General features: G+C 43.4%; 1 protein-coding gene across 1 annotated transcript in view; it reads right to left on the bottom strand.

Moving 5' to 3' along the window:
* Window positions 1-15,798, bottom strand: part of LOC120979104 (peroxisomal acyl-coenzyme A oxidase 2-like) — a 48,671-nt gene that overhangs the window by 24,638 nt on the left and 8,235 nt on the right. Inside the window, exons 3-5 of the mRNA XM_040407646.1 lie at window positions 3,715-3,866; window positions 2,264-2,371; window positions 2,050-2,169 (exon numbers count right to left, since the gene is read on the bottom strand). Of these exons, the coding sequence (XP_040263580.1) occupies window positions 2,050-2,169; window positions 2,264-2,371; window positions 3,715-3,866 (380 nt within the window). The remainder of the gene's footprint in view (window positions 1-2,049; window positions 2,170-2,263; window positions 2,372-3,714; window positions 3,867-15,798) is intronic.

Here is a 15,798-nt window from a genome sequence, read left to right as displayed (position 1 = left end):
TTTATTATGCAAAAAAATTTACTTTTTTGACCCAATTTTAGCAGTGTCATGAAGTACAATATGTGACGAAAAAACAATCTCAGAACGGCCTGGGTAAGTCAAAGCGTTTTAAAGTTATCAGCACTTAAAGTGACACTGGTCAGATTTGCAAAAAATGGCCAAGTCCTTAAGGTGAAATAGGGCTGCGTCCTTAAGGGGTTAAAGAAACTGGTCAAGTTAAAATAAAAATAGAAATATATATATATATATATATATATCACCAAGGCGACATTTCTTACTTGTGACTGCTACGATTTTCTTTTACAAGAAACGTTCAGCTTCAGTATAGGTTTGTTTAAGCAAATGCTTTTATTCTATAAGAAATTATTCTTGTCTTAGATCTCAGCATTGTGCTGTTCTTCTGTTATTCCTCCTGGAAATGTATGACTTCACTAACAACTGGGTGCTACTATCCCGTAGGGTGTTGTCCCTCCACAGTTTGGCACTGTCAGCTCTGATTGGTCAGTGCTGTTGTGTAGGAATACGCCCCTTTGACAATGGGAATAGTAAAAATCGGCAGTTAATTTATGCATACGTTACCTGCAAAAATGACAGAGGAACTGCACAATGCGGAGTTCTAGGAGGTAGCTCTGGAATTGTTATTTTATGGGGAGATGCTATTCGGGGAACGAAGGATTAGGCATATTGGATTTCATTATGCCCTATCATTTATTCCATGCATATGGGGGAGCCATGACAGATATCTGTAGGCCGGCAGTTATCTCAGCTTTATAGCCAGGTTTACATCGGTCAGGGTGAAGCCAACTGTGAACCAGACCAAAGTGCCCAAAATGATTGTCAACCTCACTTTTGCTCTTTTGACTAAATGGACTTGAATCCATGTTTTAAAGGCTATGTACTGTACACCTTTGGGGGCAATTTGTTTTTATTAGTGCATTGCACTCCTTATGAGCCAAGAATCATTTTTTTAATTGGTCTTTATTAAAGATATTGAGTTCTCTTCTCTGTACAGAGCTGAGATGCTCTACTAGCAGGATCTGAATTTTCTCTCTGCTCTTTCAGGCAGGGAGCTGATGGGCTCCTTATCTCTGCTCTCAGACATTATAAACACTCATCAAAGCTCAATCCTTATCTTACAGATAAGAATGTGGCTTAAATAAGTGTTTATGACCTCTTAGTAATTTAGAGATAAGGGTTATTAGATGACTGGCACAAAGTGAAAGTAGGATGCACACAGCTACAAAAACAGTTACCCTTTTTGACAGAACAGCTCAATATTTTTAATAAAGACCTATTCCAAAAATTATTTTTAGCCCCGAAATACAATCACAAAAAAAAAAAAAGAATAATAATTTTCTCAAAGGTGTACTGTCACAGCCAGACAGCTGAGAAGCGCTCACAGGAGCTTCTCAGATCCTCCTCCTTGAATTTCTTTGTTTTGGTTTAGTTTCTCATCTCGTTAGTCTATCTCAGCTGTCATGCAGTCAGACTGATCGCTACCCTTTAAGTTCCTCCCCATAATGCAGTAGTGTGCGGCTGATACAACTTCCTGGAGTGTGTGTGCATGCTGTTCCCAGTTCCCAGTTCCCTGTTCCCAGTCGTCAGTCGTCATTCGTCTCCAAGATAAGTGCTGTTTATGTATTTATGATTTTGTCTTTTCTGGATCCAGGTGACCCTGACTCCCTCCGTGTCAGTGTAGGGAGCCGGTGGTCGTGTCCCTTCACTATTGTAGGGTCTTCAGGTAATAGATAGCCGAGGAACGTGGATATGCGGACATCCACCTTTGGGGTGTTCGCATAGGCTGAGCAGTGAGGGAGAGCGGCAGGTCTATTGCAGGGGTCTCCCTTTGTTCCTTAGTTGTGGATCCAGAGAGACATTGTTTATATAGTATTGTCTTGTTTCCTGTACACCATCCGTGACATGTACATAGCCTTTAAGAAGAGTGACTGTTATAGCGCAAATAACTTTTGGAAATGAGATGTCGGATAAGCTTACACAGTGCATGGGTCATGTTCAGGTGTCCACGTAAAACAGTCTAGTGATTGTTACCTGGGAGTGGAGAGTGGTCCTCAAGACTTCGGACCTGGACTATGAACGGATGCATGCCGTATTTATTTCCGTTGCTATATAGCTGAGCTAGGACCAAAGCATGAGTGCTGGTTTTTCCTACTGTACATATCAAAAATACATAAATAACAGGACGTTATGTCATATTTTATAATACTTCAAAAATTGGGGCGCAAAATTTAATAAAATGACTTACAATCTCCTGGCCACCATTTTGTTGCTGTAATCTGGGGAGTGTCTATTATAAATTCCTGGGTGGAAGGGTCAAACGTGGCCGTGGTCTCTAAACCCCGCAGATATGTTCCTGCAAAAGTATAACATAAAGGCATAAAATATGCAGACGGTTAGATCATGTGACAAATGTACTCCAGTAGCAGTGTCCCTATACAGTACGAGTGCGCCGATCAGTCTGGGGCTCAATTTTCGGTGCCATATAGTTGTGTAGTACAAAGGTTTTATAGTACGGTAGTACCCCACAGAAATACCATAAAGTACGGGTCAGATACACTATAGCAGTGCCACATACAGCCATATGTAAAAGGTGCAAACACTTGGTTGTTGCGTGATCACATCTTTCATTTGGCAGCACGTCATCCTGTATAACCAAGGGATTTGCCATCCACAATATGCAAGCTGAATGGGGGATTAATGATCGCAATAATGATCATAGTAATGATCAGGACAAATGATCATTCCTCCCCAATCACTTTTCTTCAGGGTATGTGAAAAGCACCTTTAAAACGAGCGAGATCGATGATATACAAGTCAGCACTCGTTTTAAAGAGGCTTTTTTTTTTTTTTTTAACACAGCCTCATGCAGTGATCATTATTACGATCATTCGTCCTCCATTCAGCTTGCATATTGTTTGCAGCAAATCCCTTGGTTATACAGGTTGATGTACTACCGCATGAAAGATACAGTCACCTGACAAACATCCCCCTGTACAACCAGGGGATTTTCTGCCAGCTATATGCAAGATGAAAGAGGGATAAATGATCATTATTACGATCATTACTCCCCATTTGCCTTTCTTCAGAGAATGTGAAAAGCCCCTTAAAAACAAGCGCTGATCAATGGTATACAAGATTGGCACTTAAGGAGGCTTTTCACACAGCCTGATGCAAGGTGAATAGAGGAGGAATGATCATTATTATGATCATTCATCCGCCGTGCCTTGCAGCGCTGGGGTCCTAGGTTCGAATCTGACCAAGGACAACACCTTCATGGAGTTTGTATGTTCTCCCCGTGTTTGTGTGGGTTTTCTCCGGGTTCTCTGGTTTCCCCCCACACTCCAAAGACATTACGATAGGGAATTTTGATTGTGAGCCCCATTGGGGACAGCATGATGTTCATGTCTGTAAAGCACTGCCGAATATGTCAGCGCTATATAAGTGTGTATAATAAATAAATAAAAATTTAGCTTGCATATTGCCGACAATATGCAAGCTGAATGGGGGACGAATGATCGTAATAATGATCATTCCGCTCCCATTCCCTTTGCATCAGGTTGACTGTGTGAAATGCCCCTTAAAACGAACGACAATTGACTTGTATATGATTGATTGCTGCTTGTTCATGGCTGCACTGCTACATGTGCAGAGATATTATTGCTAGGATCTAACATCAGCTAAAGAATAACGACTTACCATGTCCTAGTTCAGTCTGTGCGTAGGTTCCTATGATTTTATAATTTTGTGCGAGGGGCAACCACTTAGCAACTTGCTCATCGTTGCCCAGGGCGCTGATTGATTTCACAAACACATTATGTATATTAAGACCAATTTCTCCTCCTAGCGCCCTGAAATCAGAAGATTAGAATAAACGGAATCAGTAAACAAGGCTGAAATCGTAGTTAACAGGAGACGTCTCGCACCAGCACAGGCTCACCATTTTAAACCCCCCCCCTTTCTAATTTAACCCCTTAAGGATCCATGACGTAGCTGTATGTCATGGATCCGATCCCTAAACATGGCGCCCGCTCGCATCGTGCAGCGGGCACCTTAGAAGAGACCCGTGGCACATGTATGCGATCAGCCATAATCGCATACATCTTACTTTTCACCTGCGCAGACCAGATCCGGAAGTCATGCGCTTCCGGGCCGGTAACAGCGTTCCCTGGCTGAGATCGGAGGTAGGGTTGAGCGAATCCGAACTTTTGGATTTTTGGACCCCGGACGCGAACCTTTCAGTAAAAGTTCGGGTTCGGTGTTCGTCGATTTAATGGCGCTTTTTGAAAGGCTGCAGGGCAGCAAATCAACAAGCGTTTAACTAGTGTGCCCTTAGAGGCCATCACATGGCTGTGATTGGCCAGTGTAGCATGTGACCCAGCCTCTATATAAGCTGGAGTCAAGTAGCGCTGCACATCACTCTCCTGTGCTTAGTGTAGCGACAGGATGCTGCTGCTGTGAGGGAGAGAATAGGAAAGAATCTGATATCAAAACTTGTTGTTAACTCTGCGATCTACAGCGATTTTTTTATGTGGGTGGAATGCAACATTTTTGTACCCTGCCCGGAGCCCAGTGACACAGAAAAATGTAGTTTTATTCGTCTGTTAGTTAGGTGGGCGTCCTTAATTCCGTCACTAGAGCGTGATCGTAAGATGCGCAAGTACAAGCGCACGCTGGTAGACGCGTTGCTGGTGGCATTCCCACCTGACAGCGGGGGCACAGTGGAAGCACAAGGCGAAGGCAGAGGAGGAGGAAGAGGTCGCCAATGCAGCTGGGGCACCGCCAGCACCTCAGAAGGCAGGGTTAGCATGCCCGAAATGTGGAAAAGCTTTGTCAGCACACCACAACAACCAGGACCACCAGCTGATAAGGAACGTCTTAGCAGGAGGCAGCATTTCACCAACATGGTGGAGCAGTACGTGTGCACACGCCTACACGTACTGAATGACGGGTCTGCCCCATTCAACTTCTGGGTCCTCAAATTGGGCACATGGCCTGAGCTTGCCCTTTACGCCTTGGAGGTGCTGGGTGGAGCCTAACTATGAATATACCGGAGGCTATAACCGGAGAACGGAGCGGCGCCCGGGGATAGCAGTAAGTGCAGGGGGATCCCTGGGCGCCGCTCTACACGTCTGTATAGTCAGTTTAGATACTTTATTCTGGTGAAAGGTCCTCTTTAAGTCTTCAATGATGGCTATTTAGCCATCACTGAATACTATGGGCAATCGAATGATTTCCAGTTATTGTCACCCAAGATGAATTAAAAAAAGTAAAACGTTTTTACAAATATAAAAAAAATATATAAAAACAGCAATTTGCCATTTCAACTACACAATATTTATTTTTTATAAAAAGTGATCAAAAAGTCGTAGACACTTAAAATTGGTATCACTGAAAAGAACAGATCGTCCCGCAAAAAATGAGCCCTCACACAGCCCTGTACCCATAGCTACAAAAAAGTTATAGGAGAGACACAATAGTTACTTGGAAGGAGGTGAGGAAGCTGTATAACTTACCCTTTTTGGCTTCTAAATTTATGTCACTCTGGAATCACCCTGATTTCGTAATAGGAAGCCAAAATAAATTATTTGGTCTATGGAAAGATAGGGGTGTTGTGTTGTTTCGCCACCTCCTTCATGATGGAGATCCAAGATATCTGACTTTCCCGGAAATGCAGGAAAAATTTCGGCTACCAATGGGGCATGAACTACAGTATTATCAACTCATGCATTTTTGTAAAAGCAGATTAAGAGATGTAAGTCGAGAATGTTCTGCAAATAGTTTCGATATATTACTCAAACAGCTGGGGAATAAGGTGTCACTGTCGGAAATATATAAACATCTGAGGGATAGAGAGAATGATAAAGCTTTCGGCCAACTATGTAGGGGATTAGGGGATGGAAGACGTTGTTGGGGGAAGAAGAAGATTGGAAGGATAAAAGTATGCATGGTTGGTTGAGAACCAGGAAAGCAGTAGCTTGTGAGGGATGGAGGGAGTCACAATTAAAATTGATTCACAGAGCAATATATGCCTTTAACATCCCAGGCTCAGGTGTCAACAGGGCCAGATTGACCGAATGTCCTAAATGTGGTACTCCTAAAGCTACCCTTGATCACTGTATTTGGCTCTGCCCAAAGGTACGTCTATTTTGGGAGTGGATCTTATCCTGGATCAAAGACACCTGGCAAATAGTTTTGCCCTGTGAACCGGGGGTGATATTATTTCATGTTTTTCCGGAAAATCTTAGGATTCCAGGGTTAATGGATGGAGCGTTACTTGTAGCTTTGAGATGTCTATTACGCAACTGGTTAGTCCCTCAGACACCATCAGAAGGACAATTCCAGAGGCAAATGAGACACTATTTACTGATGGACCAACTGGAGGCAGAGGCACATAAAAATCAGAAGTCAACCAGATTCTTAGACAAATGGAATGCTTTTATTTCTAAACATCTGTCAACAGAGGATATTAATTCTCTTATGACAAATTTCCAACATACAGAGTGGTATCTGGTGAGAGACCTAAAAGGGTCATTGGGGAAATTGAAGGTAGAATAGGGACATAAATTTTTTTTCCGCTCCCTACTACATGGTATGCAACTGTAAATGGTGCCATCAGAAAGTACAACTTGGGGGGCGGAGCTTGACCGCGGACTGGATGGCAGCCTGAGAGAGCTCTCTCCTGCCACGTACTTGCACTAGCATTGAAATACCCCATCAAATCGCCTAAATTATGGGTAAAATAGGGAGATACCAGCCGAGGGAAGGTGAAGGAATCGCCAGATCAAAGATGAACCAAGCAGCGGTAACGAAACTCTTTGCAAAGAGACATACGCACTCTCCCGCCTCGCAGGCTAAGATGGCGCCGGAGCCCACTGAACAAACAGATTCTGAAGAGGAACATCACTCCAGCAGTGAAGACGATCGGTCTTCAGATGAAACGCTCACCGCGGCAGTACTTAAGAGAACCTTAGCCCAGGCACTGAGACCGGTAAGAGACGACTTAGCCGATATTAAGACGGACTTACATGCCCTCGGTTTCCGAACGGAGGCCCTAGAGTCGACGTGCTCGGAGCTCACTGCTCATGCCTCAGGTCTGGCAGCCAGAACAGAGCAGTTGGAAGCTCATGTGAATACGGCGTACACATTAATAGAAGACCAAGAGAACAGAAGCCGTCGAAAAATATTAGAATTAAAGGGCTACCGGAATCCTGGGCTAATGAGGCCCTCCCTAAAGTGGCACAAGAAATATTTGCTGGACTCTTGGGACCGGATCGTGCCATGGAGGTTGTAATAGAGCGGATACACAGGGCCCTCCGCTCAAAACCAAAACCCAACGAACCACCACGTGACATAATATGTGGTCTGCTATCATTTGTGGATACAGCGGCGACCCTACGTTCGGCTAGAGAAAAGAGTCCTACCTCTTATGAAGGAGTCGAGATTTCCCTTTACCAGGACATTGCTCCCTCTACTCTCCAGAAACGGCGTATGCTGCGCCCGCTGCTAGACAAGCTGCGTGCAAAAAACCTACAATATGCTTGGCTATTTCCATTTGGGATCTCTATACTAAAGAATGATAAGCGGATCATCATAAAAACCCCAGCTGATCTGGAAATCGCGTGGTCTATTCTAGGTATAGAACCAGTAGAGGTTCCGTTATGGTCGCCGGCAGCGGAGTTAGTGCGATTACCTCCTTTACCACAGTTAGAGGACTGGCATGCTTCATCTCGTCCGAAACCCCAGAGAACCAAGAGATCATCAACTCATAACAACTCACCTCCTCGCTGAACCCAGTTTTATACTGGAGGCGTGGCGATCTCCTTTGAGTCATGCACACCTGACCAGTCAATCTGTCCTGGAGGCTGGTTTTAAAGTCAGTATAAAACTGAGTCTGCTTATATAGAACCTACCAGTAGCCATTTGGCTCCAGGAGAAGTATATGGTGGGCTCAGCATGCATGTTGGTACTTGCATCCCTGGATCCGATGAAAGCTGTAATGGCACCGGACGGGGTTAAAAGCAGAGTGTGCTTGGCTTGCATGCTGACCTGCATTCCCTGGACTTTGTGTGGCTGTCATGGCCCATGAACAGGTAGGAACTAGAGTTAGGGACCACTCAAATGAGACGACCTTGACGCGGTGAGTGGCTTATTACGCTTTGGCCAAAATGTACACCAATGTCTCATCCAGCATGGAGGCAGGGCAGAGTGCTGGATGTAGTGTGCGATCACATTTGCATTTTCCGTTTGTATATGTATTTCGCCATAGTGATATGCACCTACATACAGGTTGTGCTGACTCAACCCCCCACATTTTTTCTAGGTAAATGAATATGTTTGCAAAATGTGATAGATATATATAATTTCTATTTCGGAAGCAAAGTGATCACCCCCCCCCCTCCTCCCCCTTCTTTCCCCCCCTTCCCAAATCCAGTCCAGATGTTATCTATTTCCCTGGATTGATGCTGATGCTATAGTCAAGGTTTACACTAATTGGCGAGTAGCTTTTTGTTATGCATAATGTTACATGCCTGTACACCACAGGTCAAGACTTGTTCACAATTTGAACACTTTGTTACCCCCACCCGGAGTACTTACTCACACAATAACCCATTTATTGGCTTCAAAGATTTGAAGCTCATCCTTTGCTTTACCCCTCTCACCCATCTCATCCTTATTGGCCTTTACACTACCTGTGTGCTGAGGCTGGTGAATTCTTATTCTCACGCTACTATTATTATTATTACCACCCCCCCCCCCCCCCGCCCCACTGCCTTCCCTGCACTCTTCCTGTACTAGGTATAAGGAGTATTCAGGAATATGAGCGAAATCAGATGTGCAACCTTCAATGTAAGGGGCTTAAATACCCCTAATAAAAGACATCATATACTGGACATGCTCAGGAAACTTAAAGCCTCCATTCTCTTCATGCAAGAGACTCATTTTAAGAAAAACAAAATCCCCAAGCTACCCTCTAAATACTTTACAAATTGGTATCATTCATGCCATGCTACCTCAGCCTCTAAGGGCGTATCTTTAGCAGTACACAAATCTATCCCTATCAAAATTCTGCAACAGTTCACAGACCTAGAAGGTAGAATACTATTTCTGAGGGTTCAAATATATAATACCAAGCTTACTTTGGCAAATTTGTATGCCCCCAACCATGGGCAGGTTCCTTGGCTTATAGACACCTTAGACAAACTTAAACTATTTGCAGATGGCCCGATAATTTTGGGAGGAGACTTGAATGTAACTTTGAACCCCTTGCTGGACTCCTCAACTAATAAGTCTGGTGTTTCTCAACGTGCATTAGCTAAATTGCGTTCTAAATTCTGTGAACTTTCTCTTTCAGACATCTGGTGGCTACAGAATCCCTCCGCTCGGGATTACTCATATTTCTCTTCAGTCCATAATTCGCATCAAAGGTTGGATTATCTAATGGTTCATGGATCTCTGCTATCACGGGTAACGGCCACAGGTATTTCGGTTATAACTATATCAGACCATGCACCGGTCCACTTATCCCTTACCTTAGTTGATGTTGTTCCCACAACGTGGAGATGGCGCCTTAACGAACAGATTCTAGAAAACACTAAAGCATCTATGGATATACAAAAGCAACTTTCCGTCTTCTTCGAACTAAACAAAAGCTCAGGCCCAAAGAGCCCAATAATTTGTAAGGCTTTTGTAAGGGGCATATTTATATCTTGGGGATCTAAATTAAAAAAGGAAAGGCAAAAAGTCACAGACGAGCTGCTAGAACAGATAACCATTCTAGAGAAGGAACATAAAAATTCCAGCTTACGTGTAACGCAAGAGAAACTGAGAGTTTTGAGAGAAGAGCTCCTCACTCATCTACAAAATAAATCTGCCAAGGATTACCTGCATTTTAGACATAAGATATATGCCCATGGAAACAAAGGTGGGAAGCTTATGTCTGCTTTGCTAAAGAAGGAGAAAGCAAAGCAACACATTCATAAAATTAGGGACCACATGGGTAGGACAACCTCGTCTCTTCCAGAGATGGCAGGAGTGTTCCACAAGTATTACTCAGCACTATATAATATAGATAAAGCAAATACGACACACAGCGAAAATCAGAAGAAAATCTTGACAGAAAACTTCTTACAAGACATTTCCCTGCCAAAGCTAGACCAAGCTATGATAAATTCCCTTCTCACTCCTATCACACACAAAGAAGTATCTATGGTCCTCGCCTCCTTCCCCCCAGGAAAAAGCCCAGGTCCGGATGGACTCCCTTTGCTTTTTTACAAAAAAATTCAAGACGTGCTCATGCCTCATCTTTTAGATCTCTGCTCCTCATTATTTAGAGGCGACCCATTGCCTAAGCAGTCTCAAGAGGCGCATATTACCCTTATAGCAAAAGAAGGGAAGGACCCAGAAGAATGTGGGAGTTATAGACCCATATCACTTCTAAATTTAGACCTGAAAATCTGGGCTAAGCTTTTGTCCTTAAGAACAAAGAAGCTCCTGCCTCACCTGATAGGTGAAGAACAATCGGGTTTTGTCCCGGGGAGGGAGGGGAGGACCAATACGACTAAACTACTCACAGCGATACATCAAGCACATACAGAAGCTAAATCATTGGTCCTTCTCGGAGTAGATGCTGAGAAGGCCTTTGATAGAGTTAATTGGCTCTTTATGCACTCTACTCTCATAAAGTTTGGCTTTCCAATTGCCTTCATAGAAGCGATTTTTTCGCTCTACTCTCAACCATCGGCCTCTCTTCTGGTTAATGATTATTTGTCGCCTCCCTTTGAGATAGCAAATGGTACCAGACAGGGCTGTCCTCTCTCCCCCACTTTATTTGTACTGGTAATGGAAACGTTGCTTCAAAGAGTAAGACAACATTCGCACATTAAGGGCTTTCCTATTCCTGAAGGGGAACTTAAAGTTTTGGCCTTTGCAGACGATTTACTGTTTCTACTGCCTGAGCCAGAGGTGGGGCTGCCCTGTCTGGTTGATCTGTTTGGGTTTTTTGGGGAGATGTCAAACTTCAAGGTAAATGTCACGAAATCGGAGTTACTAAATATATCCCTCACCAAACAAAATCTTTTGAGAGTCAAGGGTGTCTCGCCTTTTGTGTGGTCCCCTTCTTCCCTCAAATACCTAGGTGTACATATCCCCTTCGTCCATGCATAAACTATATGATATGAACTTTCGCCCGCTCCTTACGGAAATCCCAAAAATCCTCTCAGACTATGATATTCCCCTGATCTCATGGTTTGGCAGGAAAAATGTCATTCAAACATATATCCTTCCCAAGGTCTTATATAACATGCAAATGTTACCGATTGCATTACCACAAGTCTTCTTTGCAAAATTAAGATCATTGTTCTCGAGTTATATATGGAAACGGAAACGCCCTCGTTTGGCACATGAACTCCTAGTTAGGCCTTCGGGGAAAGGAGGTATAGGTTTGCCAGATGTACAAATATTATATAAGGCGATTCAATTGAGAAGATGGATCAATTTGACTGGCTTCTCTGAACTGCAGAACATATTCCAATGGTCTGCAAGGGCTTATAAAGGGGATTTATTGCGTGATATGTGGATTCCCTTTAAAGTGCGTAATAAGTATAACCTACTTGACAATAACCTGCTTTTTAAAGGGGCTTCTAACACCTGGGCCTCACTCTCACCTTCTCTAGCTCCTAAAATCTCGCCATTATTGCCTTCCAGCCTAATACCTGTGGTCGTTGGCAGAGAATCTTTGACCTTCAAACCTATGTGGGATCAACTAGCACACGTAACAATCTCTAATTTATTCCCGAGTGGAGGGATTCCCAGCTGTACAGAACTACAAGAATTGCTTCCAAACTTCACTCTCACGTTTCTGCATAGTTCACACTTCAACAGATGCTGTGCAGACTTCCTACAAGCCAACTATCTCTTCAGAGAGCTTACTGAATTTGAATCAGATCTATCATCTACGGTCTCCAAGTTTGATAGGCTTTCTAAAGTGTTATCGGTGATGAGAGGAGTAAAACACTTGAGTAACCCTGGGTATATCTTGTCCTGGGAAAAGGAATTGGATCTTTCTTTCACTGAGATGGAAATAAATCAAATCCTTCAGAATTCCCACGGTTACTCAAGATGTGTACGTTTACAAGAAACACACTACAAAATTCTTGCTCGTTGGTATAAAACTCCTGAGTTTCTTTATGCACATGGCCTCTCCCCCAATAACCAGTGTTGGAGGTGTAAATCTCAGGTTGGTACGCATACTCATATATGGTGGGACTGCCCGATTATACGACCCTTTTGGTCTGAAATTGAACGTATAGCAAAATAAATTTTGGGTACACAACTAACGTTGAATCTGGCTCTGGTTTTACTTGGGTCTCCGTTATCGGACACACGCCAACACTCCTTGGCCTTGATTAATCATTTTTTAGCAGCAGCCAAATCTCTAATTCCCTTGAAATGGCTAAATACTGCTCCCCCCACTACTAACGAATGGCTTGAAAAGTTACATCAAATTTGTAGGTTTGAAGAGATGTCCAGTAGATCATGTCGCACCCATCATAAGTTCCTCAAAATTTGGGACGTTTGGCTGAAATCATCATACAGCAGAGAAACATGTGCCAATCTTTCCTCCTAATACCTAGTGAAATAGCTTCCTGAAATAGCTTCCTGAAATGCTCCTGTCATCCTTCCCCCCCCTCCCTCATTAGCCTAGCATATCCTCTCCTAAATGCATACTAACTCTCTACTCTAGTCTATGGATATAAAACAAGTTTGTTAACCTATATGATATCATCAGGATATGTAACTCAGTATGATGTAATACTAGTCATATGCTGTATCTTTAATGTGTCATGTTATGCATTGATATTCATGACCCCGATTGGGGTTTGTTTGTATTTTGTCATGACCATATTGGATATCTTCTCTTAGCTATCCAAAACAATAAAAACACAGATGACCAAAAAAAAAGAAAGTATAACTTGTCCCGCAAAAAATAAGCCCTCATAAGGCTATGTGAGTGGGGAAAAAAAGAGTTAGGGCTATGGGAAGGTGGGGAGTGAAAAACGAAAATTCAAAAATGGAAAATCCCAGGGGTTAAAGGGAGACTCCATCTTCAGTTATTTTCTGACATTACAATTAACGCTGATCGTTCGGAAAGCCTGATGAAAAAGTATACCGTGTCTAACCATTGAAAATTAGAATACAGTAGTAAATGTTTCAGATATTAGACACGTAATGATTAAATTAGCATAAGTGAAAAAGAGGAATATACGTGCTTCTAAAATTAACTTTATTAATAAATTATGGGCAATAGGACGAACCTATTGATAAAAGACTACGCTCACCTAACAATAACAATACGATCGATAGATTAGCAGGGATGGTGCAGGTATAGGCATAATCTCTGGGGTAGCAGATATGAAGAGGCTGGGTAGATAAGAAATCTATCCCTAACCGACCCTAAGGTAGTCTCTGCCCAGGGGTGCCCCCTAATGGTGGAGGCACCCTGTCCCTGTGCCTGTGCCTAGGCCCTAAACCACACCCTATTACAGCCCTACATACATATATATACCCAGCAAGTGTATATGAACTGCTGGAAGCATGAAGATGATCTGAAATATTGCGACTCCGACGCGTTTCCTCCGCAACTCGCGGCTCATCAGGGGGTGATCACTGAAGAAATAATATAGTAGGGATAATAATAAATATACCATGTCTAACCGGCCTGATCAGAGTGGTCACAGTTTGACAGCTTTGGTCTCTAATGAAATCCTATATGACACGAGGCACCTGCTTTTACTTTGCTTTTACTTATTATGTAGTGATTTTAAGTTACATGATCTTTTCTTCTCCATTCAGGTCTAAAGCTAGGTTTTGAAGTCTGTGGGTTTCAGGTTTTGGAATAGCAGTGCATTGTGGGAACTTATTGCCCCTACACCCTCAAGAGCGGTTGATTGCCTCCTCCATACACATGCATGTTCTCCCCCCCCCCCCTTCTCCTTTCGGACGAGCATGCATGGGTTTTCAAAGAAGCTGCTGCCAGACACCTCTAACTAAAGAATAGGGTATTAACATGCAGTTTGCCCGATCCCACTCCATTCCCCCAACATCATATTTTGGGGGACAGTTGGGAGGTCCCCATACATTAACTAGTGGTCTAGCCCCACCCAAAATCGGAACGTTTGGCAGGCCACAATCTAATGTGCATAGGGCCTTAAAGGGGTTGTCCAGCTTTCAAGCACTTTTGGGCAGCCCCTCACCAATGTGTTTGCGTTCCAGTCCCAGCTTGTAAACTTATGAACAGACAGGGCTCACATGTGCTGCTGCAGCCAATGACTGGTTGCAGTGGTCATGAATCACCCAAGCGGCAGTTACTGGCTGCAGCGGCACATGTGACCCAGTCCAGGTCAGAGTTTAACGAGCTGGGACCAGAGCGCAATGAACACTGTGGTTTACTAAAGGAGCTGGAACTAAGTGGTGGGGAGCAGGTAAGTACGCCTCCCTCCACAGGTCCGGCCGGAAAGGGGTTTCGCTGCCCAAAAGTTTGTAAAAGCTGGCCAACCCCTTTAAGCTGCTACCTGTTTGACAATTTAAAAAAACAGCAGTGTAAATTAGAGAATAAAATTATATAAAATAACAAAAAAATATATATATTATTTTAATACATTTATGGTCTATATCAATTGGTAATGAGGTGAAAGGAGGCCATGTTTTTCAAATGTGTAACACCCCAGAGTGGCATTATCACCTTTTACGCCTTTCCACTATCTTCTATGGTTGACACAACATCATTCTATGCATTTTTCTCCTGATCCTGCAAAAATGTGTGTATTCATTTCTATGTAACTGTTACGTTTATATGTAATGTACCTGGTTCACCAGCAGATGGCGGCAGTAATGGCAGACCTAGTTTACCTGGAATAGAGCTTTTCTTTCCATTCTAGCTCTCTCTTTAGAGGAAGGAGTTTAGTTAGTGAAAGTCAGTCTAGCCTCCCCTTCTAGGGGAGAGGTGGTGTTGAGAGGACCCCCTGCAAGAGGGAGGTTGTGCTGCAGAGAGCTCATCCCTTCTGGGCGAGCCCTGCCTAGGACAGCTGAGCATCATCAGCTCTGCTGGAACAAGAGAAAAGAGCCTCAGAGAAGCCAGGAGGAAAGGTTCCCTGGATAAAGATAAAGACAGAGTGAGAGTACAGCAAGTTAAGTACAGCAGAAAGGAAACGTTTCTATTTAATCCTGACAGCACAGCAGAGCTAGAGAGCAGTTGATGTAGCAGTGCCAAGTGTGTTTGCCTGCCAGAATTCATGCCAAAGCTTGCTGGTGACCAAGATAAAGTTGGAAGATTGTTGCCTAACACAAGTTTATTCAAGTAAAGCTGCTGTTCAACGTCATATCAAGTCATTTCTTTAATTATTCCTTCACCAACTATTCATCTTAGTTGCACGGCTGTGGATGACCACGCCTGGGGTTCCAGTGTATCCAGGTCGGAGCACCATGACAAGTGCACAGCCACACCTAAAGGGACATTATAGGCAACCCTTACATCACTCTGGCATTCCTACACCTGGGTATCACTATCTCCATCTGCTTAGGGGGACTCCGTCCTTTGTTGCTGAAATACAACTGGCGTCACGACAAACTCTTAACTCATAACACCTTAAAGGGACTCCCCCGCCGGCGTGTTCCCCCGTGGTTACTGCAAATGCAAAAACTGTGAAACGGCGCCCTTCCTTTATAATCCGCTTACCGAAACATTCTCATTAGAAATGGATCAGCACTCCTTTCAATAATTGG

The sequence above is a fragment of the Bufo bufo genome, chromosome 9, assembly GCF_905171765.1.
Source record: "Bufo bufo chromosome 9, aBufBuf1.1, whole genome shotgun sequence".
In the NCBI taxonomy this organism is placed as follows: Eukaryota; Metazoa; Chordata; class Amphibia; order Anura; family Bufonidae; genus Bufo; species Bufo bufo.
This window is presented reverse-complemented; position numbering and strand designations above follow the sequence as displayed.